Source organism: Schistocerca gregaria, chromosome 1 (assembly GCF_023897955.1).
Source record: "Schistocerca gregaria isolate iqSchGreg1 chromosome 1, iqSchGreg1.2, whole genome shotgun sequence".
NCBI lineage: Eukaryota > Metazoa > Arthropoda > Insecta > Orthoptera > Acrididae > Schistocerca > Schistocerca gregaria.
In genome coordinates this window covers 520,404,584-520,427,374 of record NC_064920.1, presented here as the reverse complement: position 1 = coordinate 520,427,374, position 22,791 = coordinate 520,404,584, and the positions used below count along the sequence as shown (strand labels likewise).

The 22,791-nt window shown below is 40.1% G+C and overlaps 1 protein-coding gene across 2 annotated transcripts in view; it reads left to right on the top strand.

Moving 5' to 3' along the window:
• The window catches only part of LOC126354687 (trehalase-like), a 256,451-nt gene that overhangs the window by 179,737 nt on the left and 53,923 nt on the right, over positions 1 to 22,791 (top strand). For both annotated transcript variants that reach the window (XM_050004495.1, XM_050004503.1), the window contains exons 6-7: positions 8,896 to 9,073; positions 16,225 to 16,340. In XM_050004495.1, the coding sequence (XP_049860452.1) occupies positions 8,896 to 9,073; positions 16,225 to 16,340 (294 nt within the window). The remainder of the gene's footprint in view (positions 1 to 8,895; positions 9,074 to 16,224; positions 16,341 to 22,791) is intronic.

Here is a 22,791-nt window from a genome sequence, read left to right as displayed (position 1 = left end):
AAACGAGTTTTTCAAGCACCGAAAGCGTTAAACACTACTGCAGTAAAATAGAAACACCAGTGAACAGAATAAGGTTGGTAAACACTGAGAGCAAGCTGCAAAATTAAGTGTATTAAATACTAGTCTAATAAAACACGAAAGAAAGCCTGTGAATTGAAGAAGCCTAACAATCACTGAACAATTAATATGGCAGACTGATAGCTTGCAGTTAGACTTGAGAGAAAGTACGGTCCTCTGTACGCAAAAACATAGCCGATCTGTCCACGTGGCGAGTAGATGATGTGGCGAGTAGACAACAAAATTAAATTATACACTCCTGGAAAGGGAAAAAAGAACACATTGACACCGGTGTGTCAGACCCACCATACTTGCTCCGGACACTGCGAGAGGGCTGTACAAGCAATGATCACACGCACGGCACAGCGGACACACCAGGAACCGCGGTGTTGGCAGTCGAATGGCGCTAGCTGCGCAGCATTTGTGCACCGCCGCCGTCAGTGTCAGCCAGTTTGCCGTGGCATACGGAGCTCCATCGCAGTCTTTAACACTGGTAGCATGCCGCGACAGCGTGGACGTGAACCGTATGTGCAGTTGACGGACTTTGAGCCAGGGCGTATAGTGGGCATGCGGGAGGCCGGGTGGACGCACCTCCGAATAGCTCAACACGTGGGGCGTGAGGTCTCAACAGTACATCGATGTTGTCGCCAGTGGTTGGCGGAAGGTGCACGTGCCCGTCGACCTGGGACCGGACCGCAGCGACGCACGGATGCACGCCAAGACCGTAGGATCCTACGCAGTGCCGTAGGGGACCGCACCGCCACTTCCCAGCAAATTAGGGACACTGTTGGTCCCTCCATGAAGCTGGGCTACGGTCCCGCACACCGTTAGGCCGTCTTCCGCTCACGCCCCAACATCGTGCAGCCCGCCTCCAGTGGTGTCGCGACGGGCGTGAATGGAGGGACGAATGGAGACGTGTCGTCTTCAACGATGAGAGTCGCTTCTGCCTTGGTGCCAATGATGGTCGTATGCGTGTTTGGCGCCGTGCAGGTGAGCGCCACAATCAGGACTGCATACGACCAAGGCACACAGGGCCAACACCCGGCATCATGGTGTGGGGAGCGAACTCCTACACTGGCCGTACACCTCTGGTGATCGTCGTGGGGACACTGAATAGTGCATGGTACATCCAAACCGTCATCGAACCCATCGTTCTACCATTCCTAGACCGGCAAGGGAACTTGCTGTTCCAACAGGACAATGCACGTCCGCATGTATCCCATGCCACCCAACGTGCTCTAGAAGGTATAAGTCAACTACCCTGGCCAGCAAGATCTCCGGATCTGTCCCCCATTGAGCATGTTTGGGACTGGATGAAGCGTCGTCTCACGCGGTCTGCACGTCCAGCACGAACGCTGGTCCAACTGAGGCGCCAGGTGGAAATGGCATGGCAAGCCGTTCCACAGGACTACATCCAGCATCTCTACGATCGTCTCCATGGGAGAATAGCAGCCTGCATTGCTGCGAAAGGTGGATATACACTGTACTAGTGCCGACATTGTGCATGCTCTGTTGCCTGTGTCTATGTGCCTGTGACTCTGTCAGTGTGATCATGTGATGTATCTGACCCCAGGAATGTGTCAATAAAGTTTCCCCTTCCTGGGACAATGAATTCACGGTGTTCTTATTTCAATTTCCAGGAGTGTAATTAATGTTTGCCACAAATCACGAATACGTGTGCAGAAAAATTTTCTAAGCTTAGCCTGGTAAAAAATACAAATGAGGGCCTTTGCTCACAACAGGAAATCGGAAGAACAACCACAAATACCAGCTAGTCCCGAAAGGAACTTGGATGCAGTGGGTCACACGCCAGCAAAGCACAAAATTTCTGCCCGTTGCAAAAGGCCTCACCAGTAGTCCACAATATGTATGCGCAATGGTTCCCCAAGCAGGCTCTTTCTTCCAACAGTAGAGCAGCTGACAGATAAGCTGCACCAAGTATGCTGGCACCAATAACAATTTACAGGACGCGTCACCACGTTCCAGCTATGTTTAGCTCAACAAAGTATTCACATGTCGTCTGTAAAACCAGGTCCTCCAACTGTCTACGCCCTTCTGCCCTGTTTATACGCACTCTCATAGGCCAACGACCTACCGGTATGCAATGGGCAGAGATTGGTTGATTTAGGATGAGGGAACCAAATAGCGAGGTCATCGGTCCCATCGGGTTAGGAAGGATGGGGAAGGAAGTCAGCCATACCCTTTCAAAGGAACCATCTCGGTATCTGCCTGAAGCGATTTAGGGCAATCAAGGGAAACCTAAATCAGGGTGGTCGGACGCGGGCTTGAACCGTCATCCTCCCGAATGCGAGCCCCGTGTGTCTACTGAGCCACCTCGCTGGGTATAGGCAGAGACGTACACAGGTTAGGTTCCATCAATTACTGAGTCCCAAGGATGTCTTGCGTCCACGGCATAATGTTATTATTGACAAATTCTTGAATTAACACTGTATGTGAACTTTAGTTTTTTATGCTATATATGCTGCTCAAACATGTTTTCTCCTCTGTGCTACGGCTTTACACCTGTTACTACTAGGTCTACAACTTTCCTTCCAGCGTTTTTCCTCGAAGTTCGGGGCTTTATTGTGAAAAACATACAAAAAATTGTGATTCTTAGTGTTGCCCATCGCTGGCCACCACATTCTCCCATCCTTCGGATAGCATACAAAACCCGTGGCGGAAGAACTGGGTTTCTTTTGTGGGGACCCATGAATCGATTCGAATTTGCACTTGTTCATATGATCGGAAGTGCTGGTCAGCCAAACTGTATACCAGTGATCGAAAAAGGTGGTAGGCAGAGAGAGCAACGTATGGAGAATACAGCGGGAGGGACAGGACTTCTGATATCAACGTTTCCATGTATATTTTGACGGGTTTTGCGACATGGAGTCGAACACTGACCTGCTGCAAAATTACCTTTACGTGTCTATCGCTCTATTGTGGCCGTTTGTGTTTCAGTGCTGGGCTCTAACGCGTCAGTTGCTTTCGATAATGATGTCCTGTGACTGTCTTCGTTTGTCTCAGTACCTACGAAAACGTTCTGTCTTCCTCCGCCATGTCGGTCTTCGGCATCAAAATCACCGTTCTTAAGGCGTTGAAAACATTCTCTGCTCGTTCGTCCACTAATAGCTCCCTTACCATTGGTCTTACCCAGCATTTTAAGACCCACAGCCACGGATTTCTTCTTGTTAAAGCAGAAAATATATATACTGAATATCAAATACGCCGGGAGAAAATCAATAATCACATCATACACCTTTACGGGGAGGATATGTACCGCAGCATGAAGAAATTTTAAAAGTTGCGCCACCGTAGATGTCGTTTGCTAAGTACTCTTGCCTTTCTAAAGAGATGTCGCTCCGAGAATGTTGTTCCAAATTTTGCTAAGGTTATGCATCACATCGATTCTGCAGCAGCTAAGAGAATAAAGAAACGAGCCAGCCTCGCATTGGTACGTGAGAGAGTACAATTCACTCGCCGGAGCCTTGAGTTTATCTCAAAGGAATTACTCAAACTACATTTGCAGCTGGCTAGTAAGTTCACTTCTTTTTCCTGGGATTGGATTGATGGTGTCACCTGGGTGTCAGCTGATTCCGCCCATAAGAAGGCTACGGGACGTCAAACAGCTAAGTACTCACGTCTCCTTGACAAACCATCTCTGCAGGTTCCGTGCAAGACTGTCATCAATTTGAGTGGCATGGTGTTGAGTGATGATGCGGTCTCGGTTTTGCAGAAAGGTCTCAACTTCGCTCCCACCCCCAAGTTCACTCCGATCGCAGAAATTGTTAGTGCTGCTGAACAGGTTGCAGCGCGACTTCCGCCAGAATCAGCCGAGGAAATACGTCGTGAAACTTGTCGTGCGTTGACGAAATCCAAGCCGATGAAGTCAAATATCACCAGTAAAGAGAGGGCGGCCATTCGCAATCTCAGGGAGCGCTCTGAAATTGTTGTCTTGCCGGCTGACAAAGGCAATGCTACAGTTGTAGTCTCCCTTAAGGACTACACTGATAAGATGCAGAGCCTGTTAAATGACGATTCCTACCGGAAGATCAGCGTTGGCCCTACAAAGAAGGTGGAGAACAAGACGAGGGTTCTTCTCAAGGACGCAGATTTACCGGAGGGTGACGCTAAGAAATTGTTACCCCAAGGTCCGTTACCGCCTAGACTATATGGACTCCCGAAGGTTCACAAAGAGGGGGTACCATTTCGCCCCATTGTCAGCAACATCAGGGCACCTACATATTTGTTGGCCATATACCTGACGGAAATATTAAGTCCTTATGTGGGTAAATGCCCTCATCACATCCGTAATTCCGTGGATCTTGCCTTGATAGCTCCAGGTTGGATGAGCCAGATATCATGGTGAGTTTTGACGTCGTTTCCTTGTTCACGAGAGTACCCCTGCGAGAGTCACTAGAATTGATTAGTCAGAAGTTTGACGAGAATACCACTGAACTTATTAGGCATGTCTTGACTTCCACGTATTTTCTTTTTAATGGAGAATACTACGAACAGACGGATGGAGCCGCCATGGGTAGCCCACTCTCACCGGTGGTAGCGAATTTATACATGGAGAACTTCGAGGAGAAAGCCCTGTCGTCATCCGAATGGAAACCTACTTGCTTTTTTCGTTACGTGGACGACACGTTCGTCATCTGGCCACATGGTATGGATAAGTACATAGGGCGCGCACTATCTCTGACGCAGAGAGCCTACACCAGGAATTGGAACATCTGAGAACTTTATTTGGAAAAAATGGGTACCCAGAGTGGCAGATTCAACGTGCTCTTCGCCCAACCACTACAGCAGAACCTGTGGAGATGGATGAAATCACGAGGGAGGAGGTAGGCACTGCGTTTATTCCACATACAGGCGCACTCTCGGGTAAAATCGCCCGCATTTTGAAGAAACACCGGGTCGGAACTGTGTTTCGTCCTCCGAATAAAACTCGCGCACTGGTGGGGAACGCCAAAGATGACCTCGGTTTGAGGAAGGCCGGCGTGTACCAGGTTCCGTGTCAATGTGGCAAGTCGTATATTGGTCAGGCGATGCGTACCATCGAGGATCGATGCCGTGAACACCAGAGGCACACTCGACTGATGTATCCGAGCAAGTCGGCAGTCGCTGAACATTGCTTGTCGGAAAATCACGTTATGGAGTATGAACGCACGAGAATTCTGGTACAGACGTCGAGATACTGGGACAGCGTTGTTAGAGGGGCCATCGAAATTTGCACCAATGACGACCTCATAAACCGTGGCTCTGGCTATAATCTTAGCAAGGCTTGGGAACCAGCGGTTGGGTTAATCAAGAGTAAATCGAACAAACGTATAGTTGTGATGACCACGGCGGACAGAGCCATCACACCGACGTTATCTCAGACGCCGTCGCAATCTGTTCCACCGCGCGACCGTGGCGCGTGGCGCGGACGGTGGAGTGAGCACGCCGCGGGCGGAGGGTTCCCCATGAGCAGCCATAGCGTACCGATCTCCGCGCCGGCACGTTCACAGGAGCTCAGTCCGTCAGTTCACCTGATGATGGCGACATGTATGATGGCCGAAATATTGTGCCCGTTGGACACTGTAGACAGGCAGTACGCCCGTGGATATTTTGATTATCAAATACGCCGGGAGAAACTCAAGAATCACAGGAGTTTATTAGTTCCAAAATTAGTGTATCAGCATTAAAAGATAAATTAATAGAAGAGGATGTGACCTGGTTTCAGACTGACACTCTCAACCTGATCTTGGAACTTTGTAAGCAGGCTTTTGTGAAACAGTTGATGTATATCTTGAAGTATCTACCAGTTCAGTATTTCTGTGATGGTCTCCCATGAACCAGACAAGCCTGTGACCATTTGTACAATCCTTTGCGTATGTTCAGTTTGATCTTAGTTCTACACACATGAGCAGCATTCTAAAATGAGTTGCACAAGTGTTTTTTAAGAGACATCCTTTGTAGGCTGGCTTTTTTGCCAGTATTATGTCATTGAGAAAAAGTTTGCCACCTGTTTCACATACAGTTACACCTATGTGATCATTCACATCTGCACAAATTGTTACATGTACGTATTTGTTTGAGTTGACTGTTTCCAATTGTGGCTTACTGGTGTTTTAGACTAACATACTACATTTTTCAAGATTTTGTTTGGTTCAACAAACATATAAATCTTTCTACTTGTACTAGTTTCCTTTGTAATTTGTATAATCATTGTTGCTACAGCTGCTTCATGATCACTGATGCTATATTCAATGTAGATGTCATCAGAGAGGTCACGTCTACTTTTTTTTCCATTACATGTAGTATTTTTATAACATGACCAGACTTCCAGACTGTCTTTTTTATGTAATCATTCATATCTTGATGAATCATTACACATATGCTTTTGTATGAGTTGACTGATTCCAGTTGTGACTCATTGATATTGTAGTTTAAGATACCACATTTCTTGCGATTTAGTTTTGTTCACAGAACCTATAAAATTTTGCTCTTGTATTAGCAACCTTTGTAATTTGTATAATCATTGCTGCTAGAACTGCTTCAAGATCACTGATGACAATTACAATTCCAAAGAGATCAGGTCTACATTGTTTCCATTACATTTACTATTTTTATATCATGACTGGTCTTCTAAACTGTGTGTTCTAAGTAATTTTCAGAGAAATCACTTGGAATTGTTCTGTAAGGTGTCTTGTCATGGCAGCACTTACAAATCTGCAATTTTGTACATTAACTATGGGATGATCAAAGTCTTCTGCATTGATGAGAGTATGACGAGGAAACATACTAACTAGTGAACTAAGTTTTTCACTATATCTTTGTTGACTATGAAGGCCAATAGCAGAATTCAAGTACAAGTTTATGCTCACCTTTGATATTGATTCATGAAAAAGCGGTCTTGCAGTGTCAGTTCCTATGTTGATGGACTTGTGTTTCTTGTCTACTGGAAAAATACACTATCGCCACTTCCCATTAGTGCATCCTTTCGATATGTGCTCATATTTAGCCCAAAAAATCTCAGTGCTGCATTTTGGTTTTTAGTTAGTTTCATATTTCTAGAACTATGTGAGGTCCATTGTTGATTAGGAGTCCTTCAAACAGTGGGACTTTGTTCTGAATCCATTGGTAACTGATAACTATGATTTTAATAGCTTCTCTTTCCCTTCTTAATAACATCACTTGAAGTTCTGCGTTATTCCTGCAGCTGCTTATTGAAGTCCCAATTCTCAATAATAATGTATCAGAATTCTTGGAATTTTTGAAAAAAAAAAAAAAAACTGGTACAAATGTGAGGCATTAATGATGAAACATGTGTGGCTATAAATTGTGCAAGAAGTTCTTCTCAGTATTTGATAACAACATAAGTGACAGATGGAAGTCTCAGGCCAAGTACACCACAATACTAATGTAAGACAGTCAGTTGAGGGCTCATAACTTGTGGTAAGAGACTATGATGGATTTGTGTTTAGGGACACAGGTCCAAGTTCTGGCAGTTTACTGCCACAGTTTCATGTTACATATTGTTGGCAGACACTGTTGATTACCATGCCAGCAAATAAAATCATTTTCATGTTTAACACATAACATTTCTCAATAATGAAAAGATTACTGAAGATCTGAAACACTGTGAGATGAAGAATCTTGAAAATTGTCTGCAAGAGTAGAATGTGCACTAAGAATCTGTCAAAGTACTTTAGCTTACTTTCTCAGAGTAGACATTTTTGTCATGAGTTACATGTTAAATTACATGTTGCTCATAGCACCAATGCTTACAAGGGCATCACAGCAGTGAAACTTAAAGCATGAATTCCAAAAAATGGTGCATGTTCACATGTGAATTAATAATCATGTAGATTCTGTGGAGAGAACAGTTGCACACATAATCCACTGAATCATGTTGATGTACAATTACATTCTAGTAAAAATATTCCATGATGCTGATTCCTCACAAGAAGTGCAGTTTTTTTTTATTAAATCAGTTTGCTAAAACATTGTGGATCTCAGATAAATAGTCATGGTATGTTTTGCACCTGGAAGAGTACTATTTTTGTGACCAGTGTGGCACTTGCTTACAACTAATCAAGACATGTACATTAGTAAATGCAGTTAGAGCTTTCAAGAATAACTCAGATGAACTGAAGGGGTTGGAAAAAGAAGGTGCTAAACATCAGTTCAGTTTAGCATTTACGTTCACCTCATTATGCATTTCATTCAGTTACCTTCTGTACTATACTGTAGCACTTCTTTCTATGTATGGTCTAAGTTTCATCAAAATATGTTACTTGGCTGTGACACATCATGTGAAAGCTACTTTTTACTTTAAGTTTTTCACACCAGTGTATTATGATAATTGTTGGACTATGTGCTTAGCACTAAGGATGTATTCACAGAAAAACAACTAAGCCACTTTGAATTATAGTAGTGGATTAATTTTTCTTTGCCAACATTTTGCCAGCAAGGAAAAGAGAGTTGGCGGTGTAAGTTTTTGATCACCAGTCTTTGCACAAGGGTCCTGGGTTAAATTGCAAATCTGTTTGTAATGTCTTAGGAAGTGAGGGTTGTGACACTGTTGATGCTGATCTATCCATTGGATTGGGCATTAAGCTTTCCTTCATCCATAACAACACTACCCCTGCACCACAATAAACAAGCACTCATCACTGTTATCCACACAACACTCTGCTCCCCTACTCTCATTCCCTGAGTGTGGGACTATCTACCCATCTGCCTTATTGTGCATATAATTAATATTCTGTTTCTACCAATTATGAAGAGATAATTGATTTTGAAAAAAACAATAAGGATTACTCTTACACAATGTTCTTTTTTCAAGTGCAGTATTTACGTTGATGCAGTTCTGAATCATATGACTGCAGTGTGGGGAAACATAACAGGATCTGGAGGTTCATTTGCTGACACAGAAGCTCGAAAGTACCCTGCTGTGCCGTATGACACAAGTAATTTTCATGAACCATGTAACATGACCTTGGCAGACTATGGAGAAAATGCTAAGCCTGTAAGTATATTTGATATTATAAGAAAATATGGATCGAATATTCCAGTTTATTAACTAACAAACACACACATAGAGGGCTACTTTCTCTGGGCCACTGGCCCCATTTCAGGCCATCAACATTCATTAATTTTTATTGGTGATAAAGCATCCAAACTAAAGAATTTTGTCATTACAAGGTACTCTAGCTTACCCACCTGATTAAAAGATACACAACTTCTTTAAAATTTTTTGTAAAAGAAGTTATCACACACTATTCCTCAACAAACACCTAGATAAAAAAATCTATGATATAGTGCCATTTCTGTGACCAATGGAGAATGATTCTTCTTGATGTCATACAGAGAGAAATGCTTACAATCTCTTTACCTGTAATACAGGGATAATTGTAAGAGTAATATCCAAAGAATAAATGGACAAAACCAAAAGCATCCAGATCCTTACCAATTCATGAAAAATTGAACAATTTACTTTGCACTCCACTAAAATCTAGAGAACCCATGTGGATAAACAATGGTCAACTCACCCATGAAAGCTATGATCTAAGAGAAGAAAGGGTGCCCGTATGATAGTTGGGAGGGGCGAGTGAAGACCTGAGGATATGGAGTATTTTTAATACTCTGGAACACAAATGGTAACTTGTAAGTAGCCATAAAGGAAGCTCTAGTTCTGACCCGTCAAAAACTTGCATAATACTGAATTTTAAATCATTTTCTTAAAAGAAAAACGCCTGATTACACTATATTTTTCCCTTTCCCTGACACCTGGAGGGGGGAGGGGAGGTGCACAGCCCTCTCTTGTCTTAGGTGTGGGGCTCTGGAAGAGAAGAATGGAGAAATTGGTAGATGTCCTACCATGGTCATTAGAAGATAGGTAAAATGGATCCGACTGTCCAATATCTGGGAGGAAACCAACCAAAAAAATATAGAATTTCTTTAATTCTCTCAGAAATGACAACACCATACCCAAGGCAACAGTACATAAATGGGGAATGACCAATGTCACTGAGGAACTTTGGAACAAACACTGGGTCATATGTTGCATGACTGCCCATAAAGAAGATTCATGGGTACCTAGAAAGACTTGCAGATTCAACACATGCAGCAGTCAACTGGTTGGAGTCTTTGGGTACCCAACTGTGATGGGAAATGGCTATCTCAACCTCTTTTAGCTACTGCCAACTGTCCATCTTCAATTTTTAAAATAATGGGAATTCTAGGTTTTAACAACAGCAACATGGAAAGAACAGATTGCTGCTCACACATAGAGGAGGCTTGAGCTACAGAGAGGCACCACAAAAAAGAGTGCTAAAATGTTTAAGTTTCCAGAATAAGTCCTTCTTCTGAAACAGAATACACAAACACATTCACACAAGCTCAACTAATGCACATATGGCTACTGTTTCCAGGCACTGGTCCCAGACTGTGGGTAAACTGGAGTACCTGTAATCAAAAAATTCTTTATTTAGATGGTTTATCCCCAAAGAAAATTAGCCAATATTGATGATGGTTTATAATGAGTCTGCTCCCTTATTTTTAACAAGATGATGATAGATTTCAAGTGTTGTCAAACTTCCTTCAAACATGATCCACTTGAAAGGCATTACAAATAGCAACTACAGATGAGAATATCAAAGAAGTGAATATTGTGGTATTGGATAAATAGCAATTGATGGTGTATAAAGCAGTTGAAGATGCTGCTTCTGCTGCTTCTACCTCCCAGCTGTTAGCTAACCTTCCTCCTGCTTCCTGCTCCCCACCTCATTTATGTCCACTCATCCCCCCCTCCCCCTTCCCTTCTTCGCTCCACTTGACAACTACTCATCTCAGTTGAGTTACTGTGTTAACACACTGTAATAAGCCAGGACAATGTCACCATGTGAGAGTATGTACATTCTGTAGCTCTGAATAAGGAATCACCTGAAAGCTAGGAATGTTGTTATTTTTGTTTATTTGCGTGTCAACAACAACTTGGTGGATTGTTGCCTTTTACGCCTTAAGTTATTAATAGTCTACCGAGGATTTCCCATTACCAGAGTTACTGATAGTGTTTTTTTACTGTGAAGGTATAGAAAACTGTGGATGGTGCAATTGTTCACCCTTCAGTCATTTTAGAAAATAAATTGTGTTTGGTAAACTGTAACAAAAAATCATGTTTATGGGTATTCAGAAACAAATTTTGAGATGTACAGGGTGATTATAATTAAAGTTAAACTTTAAAAACGCTGTAGAAACAACACCACTGGCCAGAATGATGTCAATGGAATATTAATGGAGAAGCCAGATGTATGGCAAAATAAAAAAAATAGTGTGAAAATTGATCAATAGATGGCACTGTATGTGTCAAAATATGTAAATGAAAACACCTGTCATGCGTATGACCCATTAAAGTTGGTATAAACTCACCAGGTACACAGCTTTTCCTCCTTTCGTGTCTGCGACATTCACCAAGACTGTCTCAATGCAGGATCACGCTTTGCTTGCAAAGCTATATTATAAGAATGATGACTGTGCACACATTGCTCTGCAGAAGTTCCAGACACTGAAGGCTTTGAAAAAAGGCATTGGTCCAATGACTGCCCTGGGTCTGGAGAAAATGATTCAGAAATTCGAAAAGACAGGTTCTTTTGGTGTGCAACTTGGTAGAGGGAGGAAACGAATTGATTCAGCATCAATGGAAGCAGTAGCCACAGCAATACAGGATGAGATGAATGGTGGTGTGAAAATGTGTAGTTCACTGAAAATTGCCTGATCATTGGACATATCTGTGAGCATGGTGCGTAAAATCCTACAAAACACCCTTCTTTGCTATCCATTCAAAATTACCCATGGGCATGAGTTTCTTCCTGCTGACCTGCCAGCAAGAGAGACCTTTGCTTTAGAATTTCTTGCTGACATGGAAGTCGACAACGGTTGGCTGCAGAAGATTTCATGGACAGATGAAGCCCACTTCCATCTGATAGGATATGTCAATACACAGAACTGTTGAATATGGGCAATAGAAAATCCACACACAAATCAACCAGTACCACTTTGTGCTCAAAAGTACACTGTGTGGTGCAGGTTTATGGCATCATTCATCACATTGCCATATTTTTTCGAAGAGAGAGGTGCTTCCGGTCCTGTTAGCTGTACCATCACTGGTAAGCACTATGAGTGTCTTTTGTTCAACCACGTCATTCCAGCTCTCCAACAGTGTGGATGTGTGGAAGGGATCATTTTTATGCAAGATGGCGCTCCTCCCCACATTGCAAATCCAGTTGAGCAGCTGCTGAAGTGCCATTTCAGAAATGCTAGAATTATCATCCGCCATTTCCCTACAATTTGGCTGTCCTGATCACCTGATCTTAATCTGTGTGACTTCTGGCTGTTGGGCTATCTGAAAGATGTTGTGTTCAACATTCCAATTGCAAACTTAGCTGCATTGAAGGCATGTGTTGCACAACACATTCTGGATATGACCCCAGAAACACTTTGATCAGTTGTGGAACATGCTGTTTCTCGATTTCAACTTGTTACAAGAAATGGTGGACTGCATGTTGAACATGCTTTGTGCCAGCAACACAGAAATTAATAATCCAATCTGGTTTTGATTGATGTTTTTTATGTGGTTTTTGGCCTCAGGACAATTAAAAACAGATTTTTCCGATTCGATGTGATATGACCTTTCCATGGTGGTTGGGTTTACATAACCAACAGTGTCACACCTGTACACCCATGCACACTGAGTAGTACAGTTTGTTTAATGTCAGACATACACCTTAGGCATTGTTGTGTGATTCATTTGTGATTTGTAGTTGACAACTATTACATTATGCGTACAGCGCCCTCTATTGAAACATTTTGTAACTATTTATTTTTCTTCTGCCATACATTTTCACCTTTCTCTGATAATATTCCTTTGCAAGTTGACATCATTCTGAGCTGAGATGTTATTTCTACAGTGGTTTGAAAGTTTAACTTTAGTTATAATCACCCCATATGTAGTGAGCTGTGCATATGAATATTATGTTTGAGATACTTTTAATGACTATTGTCATTCACATGATTTGAATAGAACTGAATAAGTTATACATTTCATTGATAAATTGTAAGACATCAGGTACATTTTGAAATATGTCAGTACAGTACCCTAAAACCACCAAAAGTAATAAAAATAATGCAATTAGAAACCAGTGATATGCATGAAACATTACAAATTGGAATAGAACATTGTATAGTGTGGTGTATGAGGATGGTTTGGTAAGTCTGGTGAAAAGCTTCTGAAAAAAATGTTGTTTCATAAATAACTCACCTTACTTCTTGACGTAATGTCCTTTGAAGGATATATACTTGGTACAGTGATCCTCTGGCTTTGTCATCTCTGTCAAACTCTGAAAAATACTCGTTGAATGACAGTATGCCTTCTTCATTTGATGAAAATTTCTTCCCAGCAAGCTGAAGATTCAAGTTAGGGAACAGAAAGAACTCATGTGGCTAACCTTGGTGACAGGGTGGATGTTGAACCACTTCAAAGCCCATTTCATGCACTTTCACCATTGTTATCACTGATGTGTGGGATTGTGTTTTAACCTGGTGAAAGAGCACTGTTTTGCATGCCAACCTTGGTCTTTTCCCAGTCAACAAAAGTTTCTAATGATCCAAGAATGATGCTTAGTAGGGTCCAGTTATGGTGTTTGCAAGTAATTTGTGAGGATTATTCCTTGGGAATCAATGAAAACAGAAGCCATCTCCTTATCAGCTGACAAAATGGTCTTCACTTTCTTCATTGCACTTTCATCAATCCTCGTCCATTGTTTTGGGTGCAGTTTTGACTCTAGTGTACCATGATAGAGCCAGGTTTTATCAAAAGTCACGAATCAGCACAAATGTCCTGCTGATTGTGATTAAACATCACCAGACATTGTGTTGAAATGTTGAGTGAGATGTGGTCTTGGTTGAGAGCATCTTCATGGCCAGTTCTCCATGCAGGATAGCACTCATTCAGTTGATATGCTTAAGTTCAGCAGTCATGAATTTTTATTTGGTGGTCTCAAATTACCAAATAAAGGATTTTGTCAATAGGTTCTTTTGAGGTGACCTCAGTTGGATGCTTGTCCATCCAAGTTTAGATTCATTAATCCAGGAGGTAAATGGTCTCCACTGACGCTGCAGAGCCCAAGTCAATTTCATCCAGTTCTGGTTTGATATATGTGGCAGTCAAATCCTTCAAATAAAAATGTTTAATAATAGCATAAAACTCAATTTTCTCTGTCTTCAGTCACAGTTGACACACTGATCAATTAAGATGGCTCTAATCAATGAACTGTACACTGTACGTTGTTGAAATTCTTTGTATGATCCTTAGAAAATTCAAGCTTACCAAACAAGCAGGGGCAATAAAAATTTAAAAGGTTTATCACACCGCCATAATATTTATGAGAATGATACCAGAAATTTTTAGAAACTTAGACAAGGATTAGTTAAAAATTAACTTTATTTAATTGTTTTTTCAAAATATTTTCCTTTAATATCAGTACGTGTTTGCTTTTGATGAAACCAGTCCTTAAAGTAATGATGTAATCCTTCTTGATGCACTTCAGAAACCAGGTATTTTACAATGTTTCTCTGCTTCATTAGATGAAATAGTGCTTCCATGTGTCTAATCTTTAATTTTTAGAAACAAAAAGAAATCATGAGTTGCTAGGTCAGGGCAATATAATGGAGGGTCCATAGTGCTGATCTTTAGGGTATTCAGATACTCAGTTGATAGTTTTGCTGTAAGTGAAGATGCGTAACTGTGATGGAAAGGTATTTTTTCAGGAACTTTTTCAATCATTTGTGATAAACAGATCTCTATATACCAGTCAACTGAATGGTACATCTGTTGTGTAATGCCGCAGTAACAATGCAGTCCATTTTACATAAAAAAGGAACTACCATCTTCTTACCAGCACTGCAAATTCATTGTAGTTCTGTTCAAAAGACTCACTGAGCTGACTGACTTTTCTTTTCAGGATCATAACAATGAATCCAAAATTCATAATTCATAATGATATTCCAAAACAAACGTCAAGTGTCCCCCTGCAATTTTTTCAGTTTTTCTGTGCCCATCAGTGGAATCCATGAACAATAAAGTTTCCTCATAAATAACTGTAGATGTAAAATATTTTGGATTTGGCTTATACGAATGCCCAATGTTTCCCACATAAATTAATTAGATGTACATTGGTATTCTTTTAGTGTTGCTCAAAAATCAACAATATTTTCATCAGTAGCAGCAGTTCTAGGGTGTCCTTCAAGAAATTCATTATTAATCAAAAAACCAATCTTATAAATGGCTGCTTTAGATGAGGATTCTCCACCAAATGCATTTATAGGCTGATCTTCACATTGTTTATGGGTCAACGAGCATTTAAAAGCATAAGAAAATCATGGCCTAGAAATGTCCTCTACTGAAATTCATTTTTTGCTACACACAAAAGCTTTAATTGTTGATAATTGAGAAACTATTAGAGCAAATCAAACACTCTACATGGCAATCAGCAAGTAAAACATTAGAAAGTAGTTATCAAATGTAAATAAATTTCATTTGTTTTTAGAACCATGCACTCCTAAAATTTTTGGTGCTTTCCTCATACATTAACAATATTAAGCTGATACATAAAATGTAAATGCCATGTGGTGAGGGCCTCCCGTCGGGTCGACCGTTCACCTGGTGGAAGTCTTTCGAGTTGATGCCACTTTGGCAACTTGCATGTTGATGGGGATGAGATGATGATGAAAAGGACAACACAACACTCAGTCCCTGAGTGGAGAAAATCTCTGACCCAGCCGGGAATCAAACCCGGGCCATTAGGGATGCCATTCCGTCACACTGACCACTCAGCTACCAGGGGCAGACATTAAACTGATATTACTTAGATGAATTCAGTATTGTGACAAATGCAGCTACTGCCTAAGAGTATTGTGTAATTTTTCCCATACGTGTTAACAGAATTTTTAAATATCTCTCAGATCATTCATGAGGGTATTTGTTTTTTGAACAGACTTTCTTCTGTTATTGTCCTTCAGGATATTTATTTTATTTTTCTGTCAGCTATCACTTCATGTGGAACTGAAATTGCAACAAGACACAAACAAAATAATACTAAGTCCTAAATTTCCATCCAACAGATTCGAATGTGTCGCCTCAGTGGAATGCATGATTTGGACCATCGACAACCATATGTTAGACAGATGATTGTGGCTTTTCTTAATAAACTTATTGATGATGGAGTAGCCGGTTTCAGGTAAAATTTCAGATGATTGTAAGTTACAGATTCCTTCCAGTGAAAGTTTTCTTAAATTACTGATGATTTTTCTTGTCTTTGTAAGTGATATTTTTACTTTGTTGCAGAACAAGTGAATTTATCTGTATTTGTGTTTTTATTTCTTTATTAATCCTGTAAATCATGGTTAAGTACATAGTCTATACAAATGATATGGGATAAGTCAGGTTTGATATACTTGGTGCTCCAAAATAGAAGCTGTGGCCAAGTGGGTACTCCTTTAGTTTCACTTTAAATTTAGGTAAATTTTGTATTTATTTCAGAAATGATGGCATGTAGTTATATATCATAATGCTAGTATGATACACTCCTCCCCTACAAATGTTTGTACCTACTGAACTGACCTTCAGGTAATGCTTCTGTTTAGTATCAAAAGAGTGCAAATCATAACTATGCTTGAAGGTATTTTATTCTGTAAATATGCTTACTTTTAAGAAGATTAGTACTTTGTAGGTATATGAACAAGGAAGGGGAAGTGTACTGAGACTCTTAAACATTGGTCTATATGAGTCTCTGTATTTTGCATGTGATGTTATTGCAAGAATCTTTCTTTTTTAATTTAAATGTTTTTCTGCTACATACAGAGTCCCCTCCCCCCCCCCCCCCCCCTGCAAAAAAAGATAATTCCATAGATCAGTAATGAATAGATACTGCTGTAATACATTGTGACCACTGATATATGACTTGTATTCTGTTAGTTGATTCTTACATAATATGTAATTGCATTTATCTTTTTAATTATAATCTTCATGTGTGTCTCCAAGTTAAGGTTATCCTGGATAAGCAAACCAATTTTTTTTTTTTTTACATATGCTGTTGCCAGTCAGTTTCTGTGAAGTGTGAAAATTGATTTTTTTTTCATAATTTATTATTAGCTTGTTTATGTTGAACCACTGTGTTAACCCTTGGATTACATCTGCAGCTGTTTTTTGTAGGCTGTCTTCACCACATGACTTAATTAGAGTATTTGTTGTCTGCAAACATTACTGCTGTTCCTTCAGTTAATTTTTCTCATAGGTGATGGGCCCAAAGACTGATGCTTGAGAAACTCCGTACCTGATATTTTTGTGCATCACTATAAAAATTAGAATTTTGTACATTTTTATATCTTTGTATTTTATTTGAGTGATCTGTTGACAATCATGCAGGTAAGACTGGATCTGCCTATCTGGTAGGCATCATATTACATAAATTCTTAGCTTCTGCAACATGACATCATGATCAGTTACATCAAAAGCTCTACTAAGATCAAGGAATATGCCAGAAATATACTGCTTATTGTATACTGCAATTAGAATTTTATCTAGGAAGGTAAAAATAGCTGACTGATTGATCTGCCAGTTCTGAATCCTTGTTGTGAATTCATATTATCATTTCTTTATTTAGGAAGGCTGTTAGTCTGCTATGAAACAGTTTTTCAAGAATCTTGCCAAAGCCTGACAGTACTGATACAGGCCTAAATTTTGCAGCATCATATTTGTCTCCTTTCTTGTACAGTGGTGTTACTTTTGCCATTTTCAGATTTTCCAAGAATATGAATGATGAATTGAAAATAACTATTAATGGTTCTGTCACAAATACTGCACTTGCATTGATGATAATATCTGGCATTTCATCAATAACTGCTAAATATTTATTGGGTAATCTTTTTGTTATCATAAATAATTCCTCAGGTGTTATGGGAGAGAAGAATAGAGTTCTTGAATAAATATTTGAGTTAGAATGTCATGTATTACTGTCTGCCTGTCTGTCTGAGAGCTGTAATATTTAGTAATCAGGTGTATGATGTATGTGAAAAGTAACTGTTAAATTTATTAGTTGAATGAATCTAAGCCAAAAATATTTTCACTGTCTCCCCAATGCAGTAAACTTCAGTGCCCTAGTGTGAGATTTGTAAGTGACATGCAAACTACACTGTCCCAGAACTGAGATTTCCTGTTTGTTGTTTGCAGTGAGGTGTGTGCCAGATTTTGCCAGGTGCCTCGAGCCTAACTGTTCATACATGGCACAATTAGGCAGAGTTACAGAATTACCTTCATCCAATTGAAATTCAACATAGAGGCCAGCAATTTGTTGTGTTACAAATAGTTTGTGGGAACGGGGTCGCACTGCACTAGGGCAAGATAGTGGCACAACCTTACTTGAATTTCTGCCAGAACCTGTAGTCGGTTTTAAAAATGTCGTATTCACAAAATGTGCATGAGACCTGTTGTTGCGAGAGTGGGCAGGATTATGTGCTTTTGCCATTGCAAGCAAACTGACTGGACATGGCCTTACTTTTGAAGGGAGTAACATGTCGCGTTTTGCGATGGGCAATGTTCCCACTTACGGGGAGCAAAACAGAGAGGGCAAGACTTCACTATATAGACTTAAACTTGTTTACTTGGCTGTCTGCATGTCTGTGTGCATGCTCATTTTGGCAGCTGATTGGGGTGGTCGAGAGCAAGATGCGACTCGACCCAACAAATCGGGACCTGGTCAAATTTATCGGCGACTATGGCACCGGAATTGAATTGTTCTAATATTTGCAACACTTGACGGAGTGAAGGATCTGAGTACTTGAGGATCTGTTCTCTAATTCTGCTATCAGAAACACACCATGGATCATCATGTCACTATAAAAGATGCCACAACTGCACTTAAATTTACACTCCCTGTAAACACAGGCTACTTTGGCCCACTTTTGAACAATTTCATACAATTTACCCTTCAAACAAATCATTTTTTACTTATTTTAAGTTCTGATAACCTTTTTATACCACTATAACATATTTTAGATGCTGCACACCTTTCTCACTAATTTTTATCTATTTTTTTTATTTTATAATTTTGGGCCAAGGTAGTTTTTCAATAGAAAAAGTGTGGTACGAGGGCTGCTATATATATTTCTGGCCTAATAATGAAAATACAAATATTTATCAACGAAAATGGTTTATTGTTTTTCAAAATATTCTCCATCAAAATTTATACACTTTTGCTTGCGCTCAAACCAATTTTCGAAGCACTTTTTCCACTCCGATTGAGACACCTCCAAAACATGGTTTTTGAATGCTGCAACAGCATCTTCTGGCGAAGAAAATCGTTGACCACGCATTTTTTTCTTGATTTGTGGGAATAAAAAGAAGTCATTGGGTGCCAAGTCAGGGCTGTATGGCGGATGACCCATCACTTCGACGTTTTGGCCGGTCAAAAAGGCGCTGGTTTGAGCCGATGTGTGACAGCTCGCATTGTCATGGTGCACAATGATTCGTCTTCTCTTGTTCATTTTTCGAATTTCTCCGAAGACTTCAGGCAAACAAATGGTGGTGTACCACTCAAAATTGACCGTCCTACGTTGCTGAAGTGGAACAGTCGCCACACGACCAGTTTTGCCGAAGAAACAGGTGACCATTTGATTCGAAGTGCTTCTTCCACGAACAACTTTCGTTGGATTTGGCTCGTCTTGGAAGACCCACACGGTCGATTGCTGTTTTGTTTCGGGCTCATATGCATAGATCCATGATTCGTCACCTGTGACGATCTTATAAACGTCTTTTGAAGTACCGCGATCGTATTTTTTCAGCATTTCTTTACACCAATCCACACGAGCTTTCTTTTGAGCGATTGTCAAATTGTGCGGGATCCAACGAGAACAAACCTTTTTTACGGCCAGGTGTTCATGCAATATCGAATGTATGCTGGTGGGAGAAATGCCTAGGCATGCCTCTATCTCACGGTATGTAACATGACGGTCTTGCATTATCAGTTCACGTACGGCATCGATGTTTTCTGGCACAACGGCTGTTTTTGGACGACCTTCACGGAATTCGTCTTTGATCGAGCGTCGGCCACGATTGAATTCGTTGTACCAGTTTTTCACAGTGCTATAGGATGGTGCTTCGTCGCCATACAAAGATTTAAGTTCATCGATGCACTCTTGTCGTGATAATCCACGTCGAAAGTTGTGAAAAATGATCGCACGAAAATGTTCACGAGTTAATTCCATTTTTGTGCCAAACTGATTTCTTCAAGTCCCTGTAAAAGAAAAAAAATTGTCGTAAGTCAAAAAGTTCTGAGTATATTTATGCTAAAAAATGTCAAACTTGCCAATGGAAATGTCAGATTGCACCTGGCAACACTTAGTGCTGCCTAGGCCAGAAATATATATAGCAGCCCTTGTATAAAGGCAAGTGACAAAGAAAGACCTGGGTATTTAAAAACAATTATTTAACGATTATACATAGGTTAAAAATACATAGGTATGTCAATGTGTGTAAAAAAAAAAAAAAAATAAAAGTTCTTTCAAAAAAGGAATTTTTGTGTTTAAATGAAATCAACCATAAAGTCTCTTTTTATGAGCTTTGGTGGCTGAATAACTTTTACAGTGTCACACCACTGGTAAAATAACATATTCTTTTCTTGGGGCCACTTTCAAAATTTCTTGGTCAGTGCCATACAGTCCACTGTCTCTTCCGGCTCTGCCACAGAGAGCACCAACCCTGGGAATCGGAGTCCATTTCAATAAACAACAACAAATTTGTCCTTTTCTACAAGTTCCTTCATGTCTTCATTGCTTCCTTTTGTGTCTTCAATATTTGTAGCTGGGAATCTTGTACTGGGTCTTGAATCGTCTAAGTTAATTGGTTTATCTGGTTCATTGCCAGTAAAAGAGTCTTCATCACTGCTGGAAAAAATCAGGTCACTGTGACATGAGGACACTATACTGAAATTGTCATCATCATCTGTTGATGAAAGGCTTGCCTTTATTTTACCCCTTCTTTTCTTTTTGTTTCCATTTAATTTTTTTTCTAGTTTCTTCCCTTCCTTTTCAATTTTTTCTTATTGTTCAAAGCTTCCTTTCCTTTCTTTTTTTGTCTATTTCATTCTGCTGTTTTTGTTGGTACTGAAGGATTTCAATTAAAGATATACTTTTTCCTGCAGGGACTTCCAATTTTCGACATTTTGTTGTTCACGACTGAACAACTTCTTGTCTGTTTTCCTTAAGGTGTTTGATAAATGTTTGTCTATTGAATCAAGGTTAACAGAAGCATTGTATGATGGCAATCACTTGACAATCTCTTCTCTGCTGATCGGCTAGATTCCAGCATTTTGAATGCAGCCAAAAGATTATCCTGTACATTCGACTCTATTCTGTTTAAGGCCTTTTTCACAATCTTGGGAAAATGTCCTTTGATAGTGTGGATGTAGCTTTGCCACTGTCTGATTGCTTCCACTCTGTAAGAACTTGTCTCCATTTCATTTTGAGAGGCCTAAGGCAAGCTAAATCAAGTGGCTGTGTTAAATGTGAGGAGTTTGGAGGCAGACAGACAAATTGGATGTTGTTCTCTTCACAAAGTTTAAGAACATTCACACATTGTCACTGATGGCTGCATTTTTGCCGTCTTTCTTTCCTTCTTCCTTTTTTTCCCCCACAGAACATGACACTTACGACATTAGATTTGATGGAATTCATTATCCATTGTGGGTACTTGCAGCCTTCCCTACAAATCACTTCTTTCTTTCCAGGGTCATCTGACTTACAAGTTTCATCATAGTTATAAATTTTATCTGGCAATACATCTTTGACTGCCTCTTTCAGATTCTCAGTGAACTCTGTTATTATTTTTTTCGTCAATCTGACCTCAGTTTCATTTGACATTAGACAAAAACTTGACTGTCAGGTGAGGGTGTCTCTTTAAGAATGACTTAACCCAGTCACGACATGGAACATTGTTACAAAAACATCGTACAGTCTTTCCTTGTCTAGTTAGGTAGGATTTTACAATGTACCTCAACTCAAGTTCATCTGGTGGAAACCATATTCACACATTTTGTTGATATGACTAGCAAAAGCTAGTTCTTCTTCTTGAAGAAATACTGTAGGGTGGCCTGGGGAACATGAAAATGCATTCTTCAATTTGTTTTAATAGTGCTTTGGGGTATTCAGAAATGTTAGCAGCCTGCCTTTGTATCATTTCACCAGATCTGATGGTTTCTAAACAAGTTTAAAGATGTTTATTCTGTAGTCAGCATATTTTCAGCTCCCAGGAAGATGTGTGTAGTTGTACGGCATCTTGAACAAGCTGAAACCAAACACATGCAATATAAGTATATTCACTACTGGTGCCCATTTTGCAAGCTATTTGTAGAAATTTAACACTAAAAATAATGGATTTATAAAAGTACAGCCTACTTTGGGCAAAAAAAAAAAAAAAAAAAAAAAAAAAAAAAAAAAAAAAAAAAAGAGAGAGAGAGAGAGAGAGAGAGAGAGAGAGAGAGAGAGAGAGAGAGAGAGAGAGAGAGAGAGAGAAAACGTACTTTACAGGTTACCAGAACTCATTTAAAGATATATGAAAATGGGAAAACACATTGTGTTTCACAGAGTTCTAACTACAGCATGACATAAACAACTAAAAAGAGTTCTGAAAAACAT